Below are 22,226 nucleotides of genomic sequence, written 5' to 3'. Positions count from 1 at the left end.
TTCAGACATTGTGCTGCACTACACACGGTGTACGCAAAGAATCTTACTGGATAGTTATGACCCTAAAGCCTTATACACACGATCAGACCAATTCGACAAAACACGTCCATCAGACAATTTTTGTCAGCATATCCGATTGTGTGTATGGGCCTTAAACCGAAAGCCTCGTACACACTAGTAGTTTTTTTTTTTTTGTTGAACCCAGCAGGACTGAAGGAAAAAAAACTGACGGCTCAAGAGGATCCACTGTACAGCAATTTCCCCCGCAGTTCTATTGTGTTCCAAACAGGAGGATGGCTCCCCTCCTCACCACCTGAAAACTCAGATCAGTGCTCTCAGCCAATGGCTGAGAGTGCTGAACAGGATTCGATTGGCAAAACTTTTTTCGGTCCTTCCCCATCGACTGAAGCTGGCCCGACTCCAGTACACACGGGCTGAATGTCGGGGGGTTTCTATTGAGCCGGCTGATGTGGAATACACATTCGGCCTGTGTGTACTAGACTTAAGAGTGGTCATAAAAGACTCTTATAAAAGCTCACCTTTTTATGACCACTCATCTGACAAAAGATGTGTTTCTTTTTAGGTTACTGAAGAGCTAGAAAAAGTTAAGCAGGAAATAGAAGAAAAAGGAAGTAGTATCACTGATGGTGGTAAGTACTTTGGTAACGTTATACACAGAATCAAACCATGTATCATAGATTTGATTTTGTTATATAATCTTTTGCTTGAAATGATAATTCAGCCCACGAAAAAGGTGAATTTGCTCACATTAGATTGGTGTTTCCACCATGATCTTTTCAGTGGATATGATAATTTATTGATATAGCTATTAAACAGTTAGGGGCAGATCCACAAAGGAAGTACGCCGGCGTATCTACTGATGCACCGGCGTAATTTCAAATTTCCCGCGTCGTATCTTTGTTTTGAATCCTCAAAACAAGATACGACAGCATCTGGGTTAGATCCGACGGGTGTACGTCTTCGGATCTTAGATGCAATTCTTCGGCGTCCGCTGGGTGGCGTTCCCGTCGTATTCTGCGTCGAGTATGCAAATTGGCTATTTCTGACGATCCACGAACGTACGAGCGGCCGCCGCATTCTTTTACGTTCGGCTTTTTTCGGCGTATAGTTAAAGCTGCTATTTGGTGGCGTATGCAATGTTAAGTATGGCCGTCGTTCCCGCGTCAAATTTTTATTTTTTTTATTTCGTTTGCGTAAGTCGTCCGTGAATGGGGCTGGACGTAAGTTACGTCCACGTCAAAACCAATGACGCCCTTGAGACGTCATTTAGCACAATGCACGGCGGGAAATTTAGGGACGGCGCATGCGCAATTCGTTCGGTGCGGGGACGTGCTTTCATTTAAATGAAACACGACCCCTATTCGCCGCATTTGATTTTCGCGCCCTTACGCCGCGAGAGATACACTACGCCGCCGTAACTTATGGCGCAAATTCTTTTAGGATTCAAACCAAAGCCAGGTAAGTTACGGCGGCGTAGCGTATCTCAGATATGCTGCGCGGGTGCAGATCTTTGTGAATCTGCCCCTTAGTATTTATTCCTTGATTAAACTTTTGTGTTACAGCACATTGCTGGCTCCTTCCACCAGCCATGATCTGCCTGCATTGCATAGAGACACCACTGGGTCTAAAATAAGTTATGTAATGAAAATGGAAAGGTTTTGTTTAAAAATGTCAGCATATTGATAAGGAGTGGAGGGAGGAATGATATAACATACATTAAAGGGTTTGTAAAGGTTTATTTTTTTTATTTATTTTTTAAATAACAAACATACCATACTTGCCTCCACTGTGCAGTTCGTTTTGCACAGAGTGGCCCCGATCCTCGTCTTCTGGGGTCCCCCGGCAGCTTTCTCGGCTCCTCCCCGCATGAGCTAACCCCCTTCTGGGAAGCGCTCTCCCAAATGGGTTAGCTTGCGGGTGCGCTCCCGTGTGAAACAGTGGCGGCCATAGTGTATCACTCGGCCCTGCCCCCGACACGTCATTTATTTGATTGACAGCAGCGGGAGCCAATGGCTGTGCTGTTGTCAATTATCCAATGAAGAGCCACCTCAAGCTGGGGGAAATCATCGCGGGATCGCTCCCACGGAAATTCGGGATTCAGGTAAATAAAACGGGGGGGCTGGGGGGCCCGGAGATTGCAAGGTGTTTTAAGGTGAAAAAACACAAAGCTTTACAACGCCTTTAAAGGCAGAAAATGTCTTTAAAGTGATCATTATTAAATGATTATATGGGTACATGTATGGCCAGTTACCAAATTGGCACCAGACAGTCATTCATGCACCATGTTTGCCAAGTTCAACTATTGCTAGTACATTGAAGTTGTGGAAGTCCAGTCTGTACATTATTGTGCTTTGTCAATGCATCCGGCAATTCATAGCACTTTTGTCTGCGTGTATATTTTGACTTTTGGTTCTTTACATACTCCTGAATGCAGGTTGTTATTTGTATTTCAGGTCCACTGGTGAAGATGAAGCAAGGATTAAACAAGCTAAAACAAGAGGTTGTACAGATGGATATCAGGATTGGTGTAGTAGAACATACTCTGCTTCAGTCCAAACTGAAAGAGAAATCAAACATGACCAGAGACATGCATGCCACCAACATTCCAGACTCATCTATAGGAGACTATTAAACTACAGAACACTTGTGCCTGATTGTCTTCTTTTTTATTTTTAACAGGTTTGATTTTTTTTTTGTATGATTTGGCATATATTTATTTAAATTTTGTAAACTTTGTTGTTTTGATTGTATGTTAATAAATATCTTTCATATGTTTAATAAATTATTATTGGCTTTATACAGACATACAAGAATGAATATGAGCATTACTGACTGTTGCTTTAAAAGGGGTGAATCTGTCTAAAACGAGTATATCAGATAGTTGTCTCCAGTTATACCAGAATCCCCTAATCAGGATCGTGGTGCCTCTTCAACCCCCTCCCACTTGGCATTATCACATATGTGCACGAAGGCTGAGTTGTTACTGACAGCTCTGGGTCTCATACTAAAGATCAGAACCTAGAAGAGCGGGTTCTCAATTGCATAATTGCTGTGGTTGGCTATTACTGTGATCACTCACTGTGCAGCCTGCTCTTGAGTTATTTCTCCTCTTTAATGGAGAAAAAAAAATCTTGCCAGAGAAGATTGCTAACAAGAAAAAAAGTTTTGTTAAAAAAAAAATAAAGATCAAATGGCTAGATCACAGTTTGATGAAGGTTAGTGTCAAGATTAGGGTCAAAAGACTTCCTAGGGCAGTGATGGCGAACCTTGGCACCCCAGATGTTTTGGAACTACATTTCCCACGATGCTCATGTATATTCATCACTTACTATTTCTTCATTGTTTTTTCACTGTTTGCACAATATCTTTCCATCTCTCCTACTATAGGTCAATGGATTAGAGCAGTAAACAAAATCATGAGAATGAAGGAACTTACGGCATTGCTAAATAAGCAAGAAGCGTGCTTCCGTAAAATATGGTTGCAATGGACCAATTTTACCTTATCGACAAAATATTGGATACTGGTTGACCACTGATCTATCTAGGTACAGCAGCTCTGGGAAAAATTGCATTTTAGTACATGCAATATGAAAGAGGAGACTGGGAAGGGAGGAGGAAGAGAGAAGAAGGGAAAACGTTTTCTCATCCTTGTTTCTTTCTCTCTTGGAGAGGAAGGGGAGGCTTGGTGTGGGAAGAGGAAGAAGGGAGGTAAAGGAAGGGGAATAGAGATGGTAGACCAAAGGGGGTTCTGCTGTGCATCCCCACAAATGATACAAACCTATTGAGGCATGCACCCTTAGGCCGCGTACACACGATCGGTTAAACCGATCGTGTGTGGGCGCCATCGGTTATTTATTCATGGGTTTAAAAAAGCCAACTTGTTTTAAATTTAACCGATAGAAAAAAAACTATCGTTAGTAGGCACAACCATCGGTTAAAAATCCACGCATGCTCAGAATCAAGTCGACGCATGCTTGGAAGCATTGAACTTAATTTTTTTCAGCACATCGTTGTGTTTTACGTCACCGCGTTCTGACACGATCGTTTTTTTAACGACTGACCATCAGTCAGCTTCATGGGTTAACCGTTTTCATCGGATGGACCGATCGTGTGTACGAGGCTTGAGAGTACAAACATTGAATTTCCAATTTAGATAGAATAAAGACAACTAATTATAAAAATGTTAGTTCATTAGGTAAAGTTGTATACTTTTTAATTACTATTTAAGATACACTGTTTGATTCATGATTCTATGTATTATGTTTAGCTTGGGTATGCCCAAGAGGTGCTTTTTTGTATTTCAACTTTTGAAATTGAAAAAGATAAAGTTAAACTTGTAAACAAAAAGGTACCAGAAAAAGCCTGGACGGCAAGTGGTTAATATTATTAACAGTACTAACCACTAAAGCCCTGGAAGGTTTTACCCCCTTAATGACCAGGCTATTTTTTGCGATACGGCACTGCATTGCTTTAACTGACAATTGCACAGACGTGCAGCTCTGTACAAACAAAAGGTATGTCCTTTTTTTTCCCACAAATAGAGCTTTTATTTGGTGGTATTTGATCACCTCTGTGGTTTTAATTTTTTGCGCTATAAACAAAAAAAGACCGACAATTTTGAAAACATAATTTTTTTGTACTTTCTGCTATAAAACATATCCAATAAAAAAATATTTTTAAATCTAATTTCTTCATCAATTTAAGCCAATATGTATTCTGCTATATATTCTTAGTTAAAAAAAAATAAAAAAATCCCAATTAGCGTATATTGATTGGTTTGTGCAGAAGTTATAGTGTCTACAAACTATGAGATATTTTTATGGACTTTTTATTATTTTTTACTAGTAATGGCGGTGATCAGCAATTTTAAGTGGGACTGCGACATTGTGGCAGACAAATCTGACACCAAGTGACACTTTTCTGGGGAGGGACCAGTGACACCAATACCTTGATCAGTGCTTAAAAAAAATGCACTGTATAAATGACACTGGCAGGGAAGGGGTTAACATCAGGGACGATCAAATGGTTAAGTGTGCTCCTAGGGAGTGATTTTTAACTGTGTGGGGGATGGTTTATTTGGAGGAAGAGAGAAACCTGTGTTCCAGATTAGCAGGAACACAAGATCTCTCTATTCCTTTCTTACAGAACAGCGGTCTGCCTTGTTTACATAGGCAGACTGACGTTCTGTCTCTCCTCTGAACAATCACGAGTAGCCGGCGGCCACCGAACCCACTAATTGGCTCCCGCTGTCTCCAATCACAGGAGGAGCACGGCTTCGGCAGCGAGCACCCCAGAGCCAAAGAGGATGCCGAAAGGTATGTGATTATGCGCTTAAGGCCGCCCTGCTGCAGTACATGTACGTGGGGCAGTTCCTTAAGTGGTTAAATATATCAACTGTAATTGTTAATACATGTAAAGTAAAAAAAAAGAGCCTTGGATGCAGATGCCGTCTGAGCAATGAAAGCTAGTGTCAATCATCTTTGACTCCGCCTACACCATATTAATGCACAAAAAATACACATTTGATCTTCAGTAAAGATATATTGGGAGCTGTAAAATAGTTATTTGATATTTATAATCTAATTTAAATTGTTCTTTTCAAACTGTTTAGTGATTTAGTCACATGACTAAAAAAAAAAAAATCAGGGCTGTGCAGACACAGACTCTCACTGAACCAGGCTTACATCAGCAGAGTAATAGAAGCCCCTCCCAATGATATTTCCTTGCAGATGCCAAAAAACAATGAAAGATCACGTGACCACACAACAGCACTGCAGGAATGCGGTACTTAGAGGGTTTAAAAACAAAATATAGTGACATGATATAGATGAATTATGGCAAATTACACTTCTTTGTTTAGTATACCTTTAATGAAAAAAAAATGGATGCATCACACACTAAAATAAATATATATATATGACAAATAAATTCATAATTCAGTGATGTGTGTTAAAATAAACTATTTATTAAGAAAATAATACAGCTTTAAAAATACACGTGCAACATACAGTATAACATAACTTACAAGTCAAAAAAGTTTTGTAAACAAAATGCAATTTTCTCAATCCGTTTCCAAAGTGTGCAGTGATTTTAGTATCAAACAGAATCATGCAATTTAAATAAATCTTCTGTGTCACACCATGTGCTTTTAAGGGGTCACCTATGGAGAACTTTGGGTACCATAGTTTTTTGGCAATATCACGGGCGCACATAATTTTAACACTTTTTTTTGGAAAAAATTCACTTTTTTTTAATAAAAAAAAACGTAAAGTTAGCCCAATTTTTTTTTATATTGTGAATATAATGTTACGCCGAGTAAAATGATACCCAACATGTCATGCTTCAAAATTGCGCCCGCTCGTGGAATGGCGTCAAACTTTTACACTTAAAAATCTCCATAGGCGATGTTTAAAAAATTCTATAGGTTGCATCTTTTGAGTTACAGAGGAGGTCTAGTGCTAGAATTATTGCTCTCGCTCTAACGATCACGGCGATACCTCACTTGTGCGGTTTGAACACCGTTTTCATATGCAGGCACTACTCATGTATGCGTTCGCTTCTGCGTGCAAGCTCGTCGAGACGGGGCGCTTTAAAAAAAATTATTTTGTTTTCTTATTTATTTTAATTTCTTTTAATAATTTTTACACTGTTTTAAAAATAAATAAATAAAATGGGTCACTTTTATTCCTATTACAAGGAATGTAAACATCCCTTGTAATAGAAAAAAGCACCTCAGATCTCATATTTAGACTAAAATGAAATAAAAAAAATGAAAAAATAAATTGTCATTTGAAAAAATTACAACAGGAAAATATGCCTTTAAGAAGCATGGGCAGAAGTGACGTTTTGACGTTGCTTCCGCCCTGCTATGCTATGGAGACGGATGGGGGCCATCTTGCCCTCACTCGTATCCCAGCCAAGCAGGAGACAGGACCCGATCGCCTCCGCTGCTGCCGACGGCTCCGGTAAGTGGGGGGGCCCTCTCCCGCCTCCCTTAACGGTGATCTTGCGGCGAATCCACCGCGCAGACCACCATTATAGTTTAAAGGACCGGCGCCTGAAGAGATGGATATCTCGATTGTGGCAGCAGCTGCTGCCGTTACCGAGATATCCCTCTTCAAAAATAGGACATATATAGTAGTGCGCTGGTCCTTCAACATGTGTGCAAAAAAATGGCCCTTGAGTGGACCGAGTTTACGAAGTAGATGTGTTGTAAATGTGTAATTGAAATTCAAGTAAAAGTATGGTCAAAGCTATTTTAGCCCTACTTCTCCCATGGATCATTCATAGGAATGCACTTTGTTCTGTATTCCTGTGATCTGTTCTCAGCCGGCTAAAGTTTGCTGTCGGCTGACGTCACTCAGCTGAGTCAGCCAGCCGCCGATCTAAGCTATCCGCTCCTGCCCCATGCACAACCCAGTGCTTCAGTGAGCTCTTGAGAAGCAGAGCAGAAGCAAAAAATGATTTAAAAGAATGGTATGGGTTTCAAGATTTTTTTTTTATACTTACCTAGGTGGATGCAGCATCGATTACCTCACCACTTCTGATTGCTGATCACTCTGTTCTCAGCCTTCAGTGAGCAGAGAGGTGAGGGCTGTCATTAACTGGCTCTCTTGCTCTGCCCCTCCAGCGCTCACTGGAGCATTGGGCTGTGGAGGGGGTGGGAGCAGCTGACGGATCACTGAGAAGCTGAGCCAGCTGCCGGTCTATGCTTCTGGGCAGATCCCAACCATATGGTCAGGATCTTTTCAGAGACTGAACGGGCTCTGTGATATAACTAAAAACCACACTGTGCAACAAAAATTCCTGAGAATTACATCAGACTTACTGTATATTATAAGTTGGCAACACCACTGCACAGAGCAGGTAAGTATAACATGTTTGCCAATTTTATTTAAAAAAAAAAAAAAGACTTTAATAAGTTGAAAATCTTTATTGGCTACATAAGTACTGTACATCCAGTAAAATGAATATAATGCATTTCGGCTGGTGTGACCTTACTCAAAATGATCACAACTTTTATGGGTTCCAGCATCTACTGCCTAACCAATAAAGGAGACGGAACCCAATAATTATATTTAAATAGATACAATAATACACATCATTGTCCTAACAGAATATTATTTCAAAAATAAGTCCATCTATGGTTCAGACCGGAAAGTGAACTGGTGTTCAAGGTGTGTATCCACTCGCTGTAGTAGAATGTGGTGCATGCCTCCCCCTCTCCCAGATATATTTTTGGAATTTATATAGATTTACCATCATTGGTTAAGTGCTTTCCTTTTGGTGATTTCACTAATGATTTTAATTATTGGGTTCCGCCTCTTTAATTGGTTGGGCAGTAGATGCTGGAACCCATAAAAGTTGTGATCATTTTGTGTTTTATTATGCTATGAGTAAGGCCACAATGGCCAAAATGCGTTAGCATTGTTTTACTGAATGTACTTATGTAGCTAATAAAGATTTTCAACGTTTGAGTCCACCGAGTTGTCGACTTAAAGTGATATTACAGTCTTTTTTTTTTATTTAAAAATTACCCTTCAAGTCGATCGTTTTTTATTTTTTTATGCTCATAGCTCTTCTGTTCCTGCCTCCCCTGACTGCACGCCCCTGCTTGAAAGTGATTTTCGTTTCCCAAAAACAAGAAACAATACAAAACAAAGCAAAGACAGCAATACCGTCAATACCATCCAACGATTCCTTTGGTGGTTTTCTGTAAGAAAGAGCAAATGAAAGTTGTATGTATATGTAATGTACACCTTATATAAAATACAAAAACTTTGATGGCAAGACCAGTTCACTATAAAGACATAGAAACAATCCTCATGATATTTTTAATACTCCACTCGTTATTAGTACATTCCCATACAGACCTTCAATACTAATATTTACATGCCAGTGATATAGAAACAATATTTGGAAAATGGTCGGAGGCCTGAAAAATACCTATACTGCTTTTCACTGTGTTTTCCGAAAGACAAATGGGGGAATGTGGAAAAGTTCTAAGGACACTTTTCTGGTGGTATTGCTGTTTAAAATGACCAGTGCCAGACTAAAAAAATCCCTGGCGCTCGTTTCAACTGCTTAACTGATGCGTGTGGCAGATTTAGGTAGTTCTTAATTGCGCCACTTTTACAAAGTGTCCCAAATTCAAAAATAATTACCTCCAGTTCATAGTATGGTTGCACCGATACCAATACCGGTATCGGTGCCGATGCACCGGTATCTGAAACCGATACTTTCAAGCTCAGTTCTTTCAGCTGTCAGCTGGAATGTAAAAAACAAACAAAAAAAAAACCCAGCAATTATCTGTTAAGGAGGGGGTGGCCTGGGTCCTTAACAACCGATGACTTATTCAGCTCTCAGTGGGGTCCCCTGTTGACAACAGCTAAGGCCTCATGTATACCGATGCTGGTAAATTGACGTTTAGGAGCAGGTGGGCATTTTTTTCAGCTGCCCCTGAACTCTCCTCTATGTTATCTTATCAGTACATGTACACAGGGTCGTTTATAGGCATTTCTACTACTTATGTACATGGGATTTATTTATTTTTAATACATTTGCAAAGATTTCAAACAAACTTCTTTCACGTAGTAATTATGGTTATTGTTTAAAGGATTTTGGGGAAAATAATGAATGTATTCCATTTTGGAATAAGGCTGTAACATAACAAAATGTGGAAAAAGTTCTGCCCCCCCCCCCACCTCACCTTTCTGCTTCTGTTGGACCAGCTGCCATACACACGAATGTCAGCCGGTTTCTATTGAACCGGCCGATGTCACCCGGTATTAGGCCCATATGTACTAGTTCAGGGGTGGGCAATCTTGACCCTCCAGCTGTGGTGAAACTGCAAATCCCATCATGCCTCTGCCTCTAGGAGTCATGCCTGTGATTGTCAGGGTCTTGCAATGTCTCATGGGACTTGTAGTTTCAAAACAGCTGGAGGGCCGAGTTTTCCCTCGCCTGCACTAGTTAGTCTTAAAGTTGGCCATACATGTACAGTTTTATTTAGTAGGTTCAACCATCCATGCTAAACAGAGTGGATATTCAATTCTGCAATATAGTGTGGATGAGCGAGTGTGGGGTGAATGAACTTGACTGGCCTGCACAGAGTCCTAACCTCAACCCGATAGAACACCTTTGTGATGAATTAGAAAGGAAAGGAGACTGTGAGCCAGGCCTACTTATCCATCATCAGTGCCTGACCTCACAAATGCGCTTCAGGAAGAATGATCAAACATTCCCATAGACACACTCCTAAACCTTGTGGACAGCCTTCCCAGAGGAGTTGAAGCTGTTATAGCTGCAAAGGGTGGGCCCAACTCAATATTAAACCCTACGGACTAAGACTAGGATGTCATTAAAGTTCATGTTCGTGTAAAGGCAGGTGTCACAATATTTTTGGCAATATAGTGCATATGGTTAATATACATTTATGTAGTTCTTTCAAAAATAAAATAAAAAGTAAAATCCATCCTTACCGTTTGCATTTGTGATATTAACAGAGGTCAAAGATATAAAATATCCATCTAAAGTCCTGATCTCACAAATATAGTCTCCATTATCATTAGCAGTGAGATTTATTAAGCACAGCCTGCATTTTTCCAATGTTTGTACTTTGCTTCTATAATCTTCCGCAATTACAAGTAAGGAATTATTCACTGATGCCACAGGGACCTCTGTTGTATTTTTTCTTAAATACAACCTAGCTGACATTTCAGCATTCACAGTTTTACAATACCTGCATGAGCATTCAACATTGTTCTGTTCGGTTGCTGAGAATAAACAAAACATCAATAAAAAAAACTTGATATGGGTAACAAAGAATGCCCACTGAATCCAAAAATATCAACATTTTACAAAAAATTATTATTCAGTAGGTCACAACTACAACACACTTATCCCAAATAATTTACAGTATGTCCACTTTTAATTACTTTAGCCCTTTTTGATTGCTGGACAAAATATTAATGGCAAATATTAAATTATGCTGTATATAAGCAGTACAGTGGGTCCCCCGACTTACGAACAAGTTAGGGACTTTAGGTTTGTTCGTAAGTCGCAAACTGCATGCGCAGAACGGCAATTACGTTGTTTTCCGATGTTCCGTCGAATGGCCGAGCAGAACGGGAGATACGTAGTTTTCCGATGTTTGCAGAAAATGGCCGTGCATGTGCAGAACGGCAGATACGTCCCGTTCGTAAGTAGGAGTTGTTCGCACCCCCTGTATTTGGCCTATTAATTTCATGTTCAGATTTTCTTTATATATGTACAAACTTGAAGCATTTTGCCAAAAACTCTTATTGAAAGTCATGCTTACAATTTGATCTCAAGCAAACACGTTGAAAGAGCAATAAGCAAGCCAGCAGGAGGCTGGGATATTTGGACAGTCCTGTACAGAATATTTTACACATTAGAAACCAAAGAAATTTGAAGTTTTGGCTTTAGATACACTTTAGGTTTGTTTTAAATCGTTTAACCTATATCTGGCTGTACACTATTTGATTTTTGAATGGCAGTTCATTCAACAGAGCACCTGCTATGGCTATCATTGAAAGAATTTTTGTTGGACTGCAATGAATTTTATTTTGATTGCCATAGAATTTAAATGTTCGATTTCCGTTCCTTTATTGTATACAAATAAAACACAAATGTTTTTTCCTGACCGAGAACTGCATTAAGAGTTAGAATGTTGTTTGTTCAGATAAGAAACAATAAAGCGTTTCCATCCTGAGCCTTTAGTCTATAGAATTTGACCCCATTAACTATTTAAAAATAAAACAAATGTTTTGAATACGATAGTTTTTTGGAACAAAATTCTACCAGTGTTATCCCTAATGCTTGGTCCCCTCTTACCTGAACTCAACCTGACAGAACACTTACATCCAAGCCACCACCCAGACCTCCATCGTGGCAGCATGATGTCACACTACAAGCTCCCCCTATGCGTTTTGCACGAAAGTGCGTCCTTAGGGGCCTCAAAACGCGTAGGGAGCTTGTAGCAAAACATCATGCCGTCACGACAGAGGCCTGGGTGGCGGCATGTGATGTGTTTAATGTGAAGTGTTTTGGCGGCTTGTTTTTAACCTGGTTTGTTAGGATTTTACATAGTTAGTCAGGATGAAAAAAGACACAAGTCCATCTAGTTCAACCATAAAAAAAAAATATATATCATACAATCCCATATACTCAATTCTATACCCATAGTTGTACATATGTACTCATGTTATGGTTTACACTAAATGCTGTATTATATGGCACTTTTTTGTTTTATTGCCTATGGCACAGGTGCCGAATCCGGCCCTCCAAGCCATTTCATGTGGCCCTCGCAGCTCTCCTGCAGCTGATGAAGAGCTCTGGTCCTCCTCCAATCCCTTTCTTTCTGCTTTCAAGCAATGCATCCAGCTTCTTCCCAGCCTCAGCATAAAGAAAGGGGGGTGCACTGTGATGTAAGTGAGAGTGGGGGACTCAACTTCTGATGGTGAGGTGGCGATTGACATCTAATGTAAGGGGAGGGGATGCGCTGGACATCTAATCTTACTGATACAATTGGCCCTTTTGAGGGCAATCATAATGCTGATGTGGCCCGCGATGAAATTGAGTTTGACACCCCTGGCCTATGGTGTTTGAACTGCAAATGGGGTATTACCCCTGGGAGGAAGCAATATATATTCAGAGTGACCCCCAGATCGATGCCTGCGATGCCTGCAGTTACCATTCACATTACCTATATTGCTGCACATTATCTGGCAGCATATACAGCGGTCAGTGCACACTGCATGTGGGTGGAGGTCGGTGCTTGGTGTGCACGTTTTCTCACACGGAGTGATATCTAACGCACAAGGGTCTGATTGTCATCATTTATTTATACGATATCACACTATATCAATTTTTTCCTTTGGATGCACCTGGAGTTTAATATCTTTGGAATCTAGCACTTACGAGTGGAGACACCAGCCTTTCTGGGATTGGCACTGTATATGCATGTTTGCTGCACTTATTTGAGCCGCCAGGATCTCTGGTGAGTCTTGAATCCAGCTGGCTGGAACATAAGTAGAGTATCCAAATTCTTTATGAAATGTATTTTGTTTATTACACTTTAGACTAATTTCATAATTTTTTTTAACATTTTGGGTCACTGGAAGACACAATATATTGTCCCCTTATTCTCATTGGTAATCAGTGTGAAACCATATGAGGACATTTCTAACTGTTGAACTGCACTTTATTCATATTTATTTATAATTATTTCTTAACTCACTTGTGATTGGACAATGTATAGCGCTGTATATTATGTTTCTTTGTCACTAAAAGGTTTTAGTATATTGCCTTTTTTTCTAGCAGCTACTGTATGGTTTTTAATTCAGACTATCTTTTTGTTTTAACTCCTATAACTGACCCGTCCTCAAATTCAGCACTATATTGGCAATACATACCATTTGTTTGCCACATGCCGGTCCAGGTGTTTTCCACCACAGAATGTCTTATAATGCATTTGTAGGAGTTAGTTTTTTTTGTTAGATTACAGGAAGAACATAAACCAGGGTTGCTGTTGTTTTCCTGTATTTTGTGGTTCTCCTCATACCATTCTATAGTGACAGTATCAGCAAGATAGGCACGACTTGCATAGCACTTCAGATTTGGCACATTGTGGTCTAGTGTATATTCGATTGCATGTCCAAAGTCTGTAAAACACATTGTAGATGAACTCATGATGAATTAGCAGTGACATCATTACATGGAATATATCCCTAGATCTAGATTTATCTGTTTCCAATACTTCTTTAAGATATTTTTTTATTATTATTTTGTTATATATTACTAAGCATATACAAGACCCAAACAATGTGTGGGAGAGAACCCTGTATACTTTTAAACATAGAATTTTCATATATAGGAACATCTGGTATATTTCAATATATCAACCTCTTTGTTCCTTCCAAGACCTCTTGCTCTTTAGTTCCTTTGTCCCCTCCTCCCATGCTTATCTCCAGGACTTCTCCTAAACCTCTCCCATCCGTTGCAAATCCCTACCACAATCTGTCTATCTCATACTCCACTTTTAGGCAATCCCTAAAAACAGAAGCCTATTCTGTCTCCACCTAACAACTGCACTGTTATTTTCTCCATCAGCTCATCCCCAATAGTTATTACCTCTTGTATCACTTGACCCTTCCTTTTAGATTGTAAGCTCTAATGAGCTATAATGAGCAGGGTCCTCTGATTCCTCCTGTATTGAATTGTATTGTAACTGTACTATCTGCCCTCATGTTGTATAGTGATGCACAAACTGCAGGTTCTGCAAATTGCCTCCATTATCAGTAAAAGCATAAAGAAAGTCCATAAATCTTTCCCATAGTTTGTAGAAGCAATAACTTTTGCGCAAATCAGTATACGCTTATTGTGATTTTTTTTTACCAAAAACATGTATAAGAATATATATTGGTCTAAAACTGATGAAAAACAGATTTTTTGGGGATATGTATTATGGCACAAAGTAAAAAATATTGGGCCAGATTCACAAAAGAGATACGACGGCGTATCTCCTGATACGTCGGCGTATCTCTGAGATCCGCCCGTCGTAACTATGCGCCTGATTCATAGAATCAGGTTACGCATAGTTCTCACAAAGATCCGACAGGTGTAATTGACCGTCGGATCTTTGGCTGAAATTCTAGGCCGGCCGCTAGGTGGCGATTCCATTGCGGTGGACGTAGAATATGCAAATGACTAGTTACGCCGATTCACGAACGTACGCTTTGCCCGTCGCTCTAAATTTACGTTGTTTCCGTCGAGATACGCGGCGTAAGGCTAAGGTGGTCTAGCCAATGTTAAGTATGGCCGTCGTTCCCGCGTCGAAATTTGAAAATTCACGTCGTTTGCGTAAGTCGTCCGTGAATGGCGCTGGACGCCATTTACGTTAACGTCAAAACCAATGACGTCCTTGCGACGTCATTTAGCGCAATGCACATCGGGTAATTTTAGGGACGGAGCATGCGCAGTACGTTCGGTGTGGGAACGCGCCTAATTTAAATGGTGCCCGCCCCATTTGAATTAGGCGGGTTTGCGCCGTGCGGATTTACGATACGCCGCCGCAAGTTTACAGGTAAGTGCTTTGTGAATCAAGCACTTACGCTGTAAACTTGCGGCGGTCTAACATAAATGGAATACGTTACGACGCCGCCGCAGCGCAGCCGGATTCTATGTGAATCTGGCCCATTGTTTTTTTTTTTCAAAATTGTCACACTTTTTTGTTTATAGCTCAAAAAATAAAAACCGCAGAGGTGATCAAATACCACCAAAAGAAAGCTCTGTTTGTGTAAAAAAAAAGACATAAATTTTGTTTGGGTACAGTGTATTTTGTCTGCTGCTTTATTCACTTCTGACACATTTTCCTGACTTTATTGACAGCCTCAGCTCTGTTTGTGTGTGCTGTGTGAAGGGAGTGTTTCTCTTCCCTCCAATCAATCAACTCTCAAAGTTCTCACTGAGCTCTGCGGAGTGAAATTGCAGTTCTCTGCCCCCATTTTTCTGAACTCTCAAACAAGTTTAAAAATTGAATTCAACAATTTTAATAGATGTGGAGATGAGAAGACTGCAGATGGACAGATACAACTTGTATGTACAGTAGGAGAATCGGTTTAATCTCTGTGTATCACCTGAGGCAAGTCACTTCACTGGGTATATGTAAGGCCACTTTTACTAGGTGTGCATGTGTATTAGACATGAGCTTGGGTGTCCTTCAAACTCATCTCTAGCCAAACTCGTGCTCTTTTTTACTCCAGTGAGTTGTGGGCCATGTCATTTTTACCAAGTAGCTCATGTAAACAAAGGAACGAGCTGTGGGGCAGAAATGACATACAGCTCATTGGAGTTAAAAAAAAAAGAGCAAGTTTGGAGGACATCTGAGCTCATCTCCAGTTTGTATCACATAGGGTAATAGTAATACTGAGCTGTAATACACACCTCCGATACTTATTCTGATTGAAGTTCAGTATTTCTTACCTGCAACATTTAATTTCACGCTTTCTTCATTTTTTCCTTTATTTGTTCCTACATAGCAGGAATACGTGTTTTCATCACCATCTTGCAACTCTCTTATTTGAAGGGAAGCATTTCCATTTGTCAGTTCACTTAGGATCAATGAAGTTCGTCCTTTGTAGCTTTTTTCCTGTTCCTCCAATCTGTCCTGACCTCGATAGTACTTGTGCACTATTCGAGATGCATCACTTGTGATCCACCAGTGAATGACAACCTCCTCCCCCGGATTAAAGGAACATGGTATGGTGACATTTTTATGTATCTCACCCCAAACTGCAGCTGTAAAGAGAATAACTCATGTTAAAATAAATGCTAATAGCTCCACAATCCTATTGTGCTTGACTCGCTCTTAGCTTGAAAAATCTGCATTTTGATGGGCAAGACTTTCAGATGATTTTAAAGCTGAACTTCATGCAAACAGCTAAATATACGAATGCCGCATCTAAACAAATGGAACGTAACAAATTAATAATAATAAATAATAATAAAAAGTTATTATTATTATTTATTAGTTACGTTCCATTCGATTAGATGCAGCATTCTTTATATCGGATAATTCGTAACTTCGGATAAATTAGTATTCATTACGTTCACTAAAAGACAAGTTTGAAAGGAAATTCCAATACCTATAATTTAATGGTTAGTAATAGTTATTATTTCAGATTTTCTAATTTTGGGGTTTTCTAAATTTCGTCCTCATTTTCGGATTTTTTAATTTTTGAATATTCGAATTTCCGTATCTTTGAATCTCTGGTCTTCAAATTTCCGAATTTTCTAATTTTATTTTTGGATTTTTGAATTTCAGAAGAATTAGTTAAACAGGTTTTCGTTAATTAGAATATTTCCAAAATTTCATAGAAAACGATGAATTGCAAATCTCTAAAACTTGATTATGTGCATGAATATGTGCCATTTATATGTGCCGGGAGAATTGAACAGTAGTAGTGTTGACTTGGCAAAGGAATAGTTGTGTAATACCGTGATTAGTGGCTGAACAAGTTATTGGTCCTAACATACTGAACAACACACAATTAGTGCAGAATCATGGCAAATGAAGATCAAACAAAAGCTATGGTGGCAAATTCCTCAGCTGTAAAGGATAGGAGGGTTTAGTTCTGCTTAAGAACCTGTCACTATGGCAGCAAAAGGTGCTTAAAGAATTATCGCCAGCTTGCAAATAAGGAAACTGGCGGTAATTATTACCAACTCTGAGCTGGCATAAAGAGGTACTCAAAGTGGTTATGGCTGTACTGGGAAGCTGTCTATCCCTGACCCCATTCAACTGACAGCCAGGAGACTAGTTCCCCACTAGGTCCAACTTGCTTTTGATTTACGGGACTATGGAATCCCCCCACTTCTGTAAGCTGTCATTCAACAGCAAGGTGAACCTGATGGGGAACTAAACTATCAATCCCCCATCAGATTCCCCCCACCCCAAATTCTTTAGCCATTTGCTTATCTGTGTGATAGGTGCAGTGGCCAAGGAGGATGTTTATTCATGCTGGGCTGCACTGAGGATGGAGTATACGGTATGGCCACTATGACCTCACTGCTGCCACCGTGTAGGACAGATACAATTACCTGTTCTCAGAAGGTACAAGAATCTGTTGCAAACACCAGAGGTGTCATTCTAAAGAGTGTCTGTTCTTTATGAAATCCCCCCCCCCAGTGAGTCTAAAACATATTGCTTACAATGAACCAGGCATGCTGAAATCAGAATGTAATAACTGTGTAAGGAGGGACGAAGCTGCTGCTCTAGAAAAAGCATTGATTAAAGCAATCAATAAGGGTCCAATCTGTGTGTAAAAATGTTAATTTTTTTGGGGTCTGTTCTGCAGCCAAGCAGGCAATCTACGTTTTGCAGCCTAATAATGCCTGTCTGCCTCAATTCTCTGTCGTCCCACAACTGCAAGCACTTATTTATTGATGACATTTAAAGTGGGTGTAAACTCCAATGCATGAATTTTACCTATAGGTAAGCAATTCGGGACACGTGATCACCCTACATATGACACTTCCCTGCCGTCTAGGGAGCCGTTGTGCGTGCCTGGTGACTGCGATGTCCACCGGGCACCCGCGATTGCCGGTAACACAGCCAAGGACGTGGATCTGTGTGTGTAAACACACAGATCCACGTCCTGTCAGAGGATGTTCCCAGTACAGAAGAACACAAAATAGTCCCAAAATAGTGTCAAAAGTGTCCGATGTATCCGCCGCAATGTCACAGTCGCAATAAAAATCGCAGATAGCTGCCATTACTAGTAAAAAAATATGCCATAAATCTATCCCCTATTTTGTAGATGCTATAATTTTTGCGCTTATTGCGATTTTTTTTACCAAAAATATGTAGAACAATACATATTGCCCTAAACTGAGGAAAAAAATTTGTTTTTGTTTTTTAAAAATGGGATATTTATCATAGCAAAAAGTAAAAAATATTGTGTTTTTTTCAAACTTGTTACTCTTCTTTTGTTTAGCGCAAAAAAAAAAACACCGGTGATCAAATGCCACCAAAAGAAAGTTCTATTTGGGTACATTGTTGCATTATTGGGCAATTGTCATTCAAAGTTCGACAGCACTGAAAAGAAAAATTGGCCTGGGCAGGAAGCGGGTGAAAATGCCCTGTATTGACGTGGTTGCAGATTAATAGGGAAATTGCATATTACATATTTCCTTATTAATAACAGGGCTCACTAATGCATTTAAAGCCTCCAAATCATGGTTAAGAAGGCCATATAAGTACACAAGCGTGGTTTTATCTTATACCAAGAGAATATAATTGTTAACTGGCTAAGTTCTTGAGGGGTCATATTGCAAAGGCAGATGGCTTTGGGGTTGTCTATTCCTTATACACTTATACAAGTCTAAATACCACAGCCCTAACTAGAATAAGTTAGTCTTATGCCTCGTACACACGACCGGTTTTCCCGGCAGGAAAACTGCCATGAGAGCCCAACAGGAAAACTGCAGGGAAAAAAAGAGAACATGTTTTCTTTTTTCCCCGCTGTGGTATTTTCGCGCATATGCGTTTGCGCACATGCACAGTATCTTGTTCTCGCATTGACTGTCAATGGACAAATCTGTGCGAATTTGCTTGTTTATGCGCCTGTGTGCATATGCACATTCCAATAAATGGGCTGTATTTTAGCTCAGTAAAAAAAATAAGCTGTACTGAGCTTTTTCAAGCTGCAGTGTGCAAGAGGCCTTTAAGTAATTTTGACTGTTTTATATGTAGATAAAATAAGCTGAAAAAGCTTTATTTGTTGTCTGATTTAAGTAGTGTTTGTATTATAGTTGTTTCTGAAAATGGATGCATAGCATTACAATTACACAAACACACTAACAGCAATTTTCAACACTGTCCACTTCAAATTCTGATCCATACCTTTAACTTTTAGTAGCACTTCTAGTATCACTTTGGAGAGTTTATTTTCCATTGTCGACACATAACAGGAGTATTTCTTTTCATCACTTTTCTGTAGCTTCTTTAGCTGGAGTGAGGCATTTCCATTCTTGATTTGATCTAAGAACAGTGAGGTTCGTCCTGCATAGCTTTTGACTTGATCTTTTAATACGTCTTTGCCATAATAATATCTATGCACATTCTGATTTTCATTAATAGTCCAGTGAATTACTTCATCTTTTCCAGGAGTAAAGGAACAAGGTAAAATAACAACTCCATTTAATTCACCTACAACGTCAATGGTACCTGTCAAACAAAGAATAATTCAAAATATAATTATTTTTTTGTAATATGTATCTTAGATATTAGAGAAGTAGAATATTTATTTGTATACTGTACTTTAGGTTTATTTTTTTTGGAGGAGCATGGAGGAGATTCCAGGAGACAGGCAGTTACTCTAGGAGAGCTGGACAGGGCCGTAGAAGGTCCTTAACCCATCAGCAGGACCGGTATCTGCTCATTTGTGCAAGGAGGAACAGGATGAGCACTGCCAGAGCTCTACAAAATGACCTCCAGCAGGCCACTAGTGTGAATGTCTCTGACCAAACAATCAGAAACATACTTCATGGGGGTGGCCTGAGGGCCCGACATCCTCTAGTGTGCTCTGTGGTCACTGCCGGACACTGTGGAGCTCGATTGGCATTTTCCATTGAACACCAGAATTGGCAGATCCGCCACTGGTGCCCCATGCGTTTCACAGATGAGAGCAGGTTCACCCTGAGCATATGTGACAGACATGAAAGGGTCTGGAGAAGCCGCAGAGAATTTTATGCTGCCTGTAACATCGTTCAGCATGACCGGTTTGGTGGTGGGTCAGTGATGGTCTGGGGAGGCATATCCATGGAGGGACGCACAGACCTCTACAGGCTACACAATGGCACCCTGTCTGCCATTAGGTATCAGATGAAATCCTTGGACCCATTGTCAGACCCTACGCTGGTGCAGTGGGTCCTGGGTTCCTCCTGGTGCACGACAGTGCCAGGCCTCATGTGGCGAGAGCATGCAGCCAGTTCCTGGAGGATGGAGAACTTGATACCATTGAATGACCCCTATGCTCATCTGACCTAAATCCAAAAGAACACCTCTGGGACATTATGTTTCGGTCCATCCGGTGCCGCCAGGTTGCACCTCAGTCTGTTCAGGAGCTCAGTGATGCTCTGGTCCAGATCTGGGAGGAAATACCCCAGGACACCATCCGTCGTCTCATTAGGAGCATGCCCTGATGTTGTCACGCATGCATACAAGCACTTGGGGGCCATACAAACTACTGAGGACCATTTTGAGTTGTCTGATCCCACCGCTCCCCCCGGTCGGCCAATTGTGAGCGGCATCGACTCGGTCACGTCCCGCATAGGCCGTTATATCGATCATTATTTACAACCACTTGTTCAAAAAAACCCATCTTACTTGAAAGATACTGGTGACACCATACGTCTACTAGAAAAAACAACTGTAGAGGGGGACTACCTATTGGCCACGGCAGATGTGGCTTCCCTCTACACCTGCATTCCTCATCATCTGGGTATTGCTGCTGTTAAGCATTTTCTTGACCGTGAACCTACTCTTGCCTCATTTCAATGCGAGTACATCTTAGAGTTGTTGGAGTTCGCAACCAAACGAAATTATTTTTGGTTCAATCAGGAGTAGGAGTATTACCTCCAACAACGAGGAGTAGCCATGGGGGCCAAGTTCGCACCTAGTTTAGCGAACTTGTTCATGGCCAAGTGGGAGGAGGATGTCATCTTTGCACAGGACAATCCGTCCTTGGTCCTGTGGGCCAGATATATAGATGACATCCTCCTCCTATGGAATGGCAGCCCAGAATCGTTAGAGTCGTTCTTTAAGACTCTCAACCAGAATGATAGAGGCATCTCATTATCTTTTGAGTATAGTTTCACCAAAATTAACTTTTTGGATCTGGAGATTGGGCTTGTTGATCGCAAGTTCAGCTTCCAGACTTATTTCAAACCAACTGATAGGAATGGTTTCATTCCCATTGGCAGTTGCCATCACAGTTCATGGCTTCAGTCGGTTCCTCGTAGCCAGTTTCTAAGACTACGTAGGAACTGTACTGACGCAGAGTCCTATTTACGCCAGGCCACGATGCTTAAACAGAGGTTTGTCGATAAAGGCTACTCAAGTGATGCACTCGATCTGGAGTTAGAGAGTTCTCTCATTGGACAGATCATCTCTTGTTGTGGCTAAACCCAAACGGGTACAGGATGATAGTTTTAAATATGCCATGATCACATCCTATTCCACCCAACATAGACAGGTGAAGAACATCATAGACAAACATTGGGACATCCTCAGGAATGATAGTGTCCTTAGACCTGTACTCCCGGAACGAGCCAAACTGGTCTTTAGGGGTGTACCCTCGTTACAGAGTCGGATTGCGCCCCAATATCATCAACCCTCCATCAAAGATTTCTTTCTTTCAGGATCTTATTGTTTTTTTTCCATGCAGGAAATGTAAGGTGTGCCTACACAATTCATTAAAGGGATGTAAAATTACACACTTTGCATCCACTGTGACCAACAAACAGTATGAGATCAAGCATTTTTGCACTTGCGAAACAAATTACATTGTTTATCTCATTACTTGTACATGCGGCAAGCAATATGTCGGCCGCACGATTCGTACTTACTCGATACGTGTGGGCGAACATATTGCTTTTATCAAAAGTGGAGATACGAACCA

At 40.4% G+C, this 22,226-nt stretch overlaps 2 protein-coding genes across 5 annotated transcripts in view; one reads left to right on the top strand and one right to left on the bottom strand.

Annotated features, from left to right (window-relative positions):
- IFT57 (intraflagellar transport 57) overlaps positions 1–2,826 on the top strand; it is a 35,914-nt gene extending 33,088 nt beyond the window's left edge. The window contains exons 11-12 of the mRNA XM_040336645.1: positions 584–650; positions 2,475–2,826. Coding sequence (XP_040192579.1) covers positions 584–650; positions 2,475–2,653 — 246 coding nt within the window. The 3' untranslated portion in view covers positions 2,654–2,826. The remainder of the gene's footprint in view (positions 1–583; positions 651–2,474) is intronic.
- Positions 2,827–7,960: 5,134 nt separating this feature from the next.
- The window catches only part of HHLA2 (HERV-H LTR-associating 2), a 40,973-nt gene continuing 26,707 nt past the window's right edge, over positions 7,961–22,226 (bottom strand). For all 4 annotated transcript variants that reach the window (XM_040336641.1, XM_040336640.1, XM_040336644.1 and 1 more), the window contains 5 exons: positions 19,448–19,771; positions 16,027–16,341; positions 13,458–13,706; positions 10,503–10,796; positions 7,961–8,734 (listed from right to left, as the gene is read on the bottom strand). In XM_040336641.1, the coding sequence (XP_040192575.1) occupies positions 8,592–8,734; positions 10,503–10,796; positions 13,458–13,706; positions 16,027–16,341; positions 19,448–19,771 (1,325 nt within the window). In that variant the 3' untranslated portion in view covers positions 7,961–8,591. The remainder of the gene's footprint in view (positions 8,735–10,502; positions 10,797–13,457; positions 13,707–16,026; positions 16,342–19,447; positions 19,772–22,226) is intronic.

Source organism: Rana temporaria, chromosome 2, assembly GCF_905171775.1.
Source record: "Rana temporaria chromosome 2, aRanTem1.1, whole genome shotgun sequence".
NCBI classification, from domain to species: domain Eukaryota; kingdom Metazoa; phylum Chordata; class Amphibia; order Anura; family Ranidae; genus Rana; species Rana temporaria.
The sequence above is the reverse complement of the archived record's forward strand: the minus strand, read 5'-3'. Positions and strand labels throughout refer to the sequence as shown.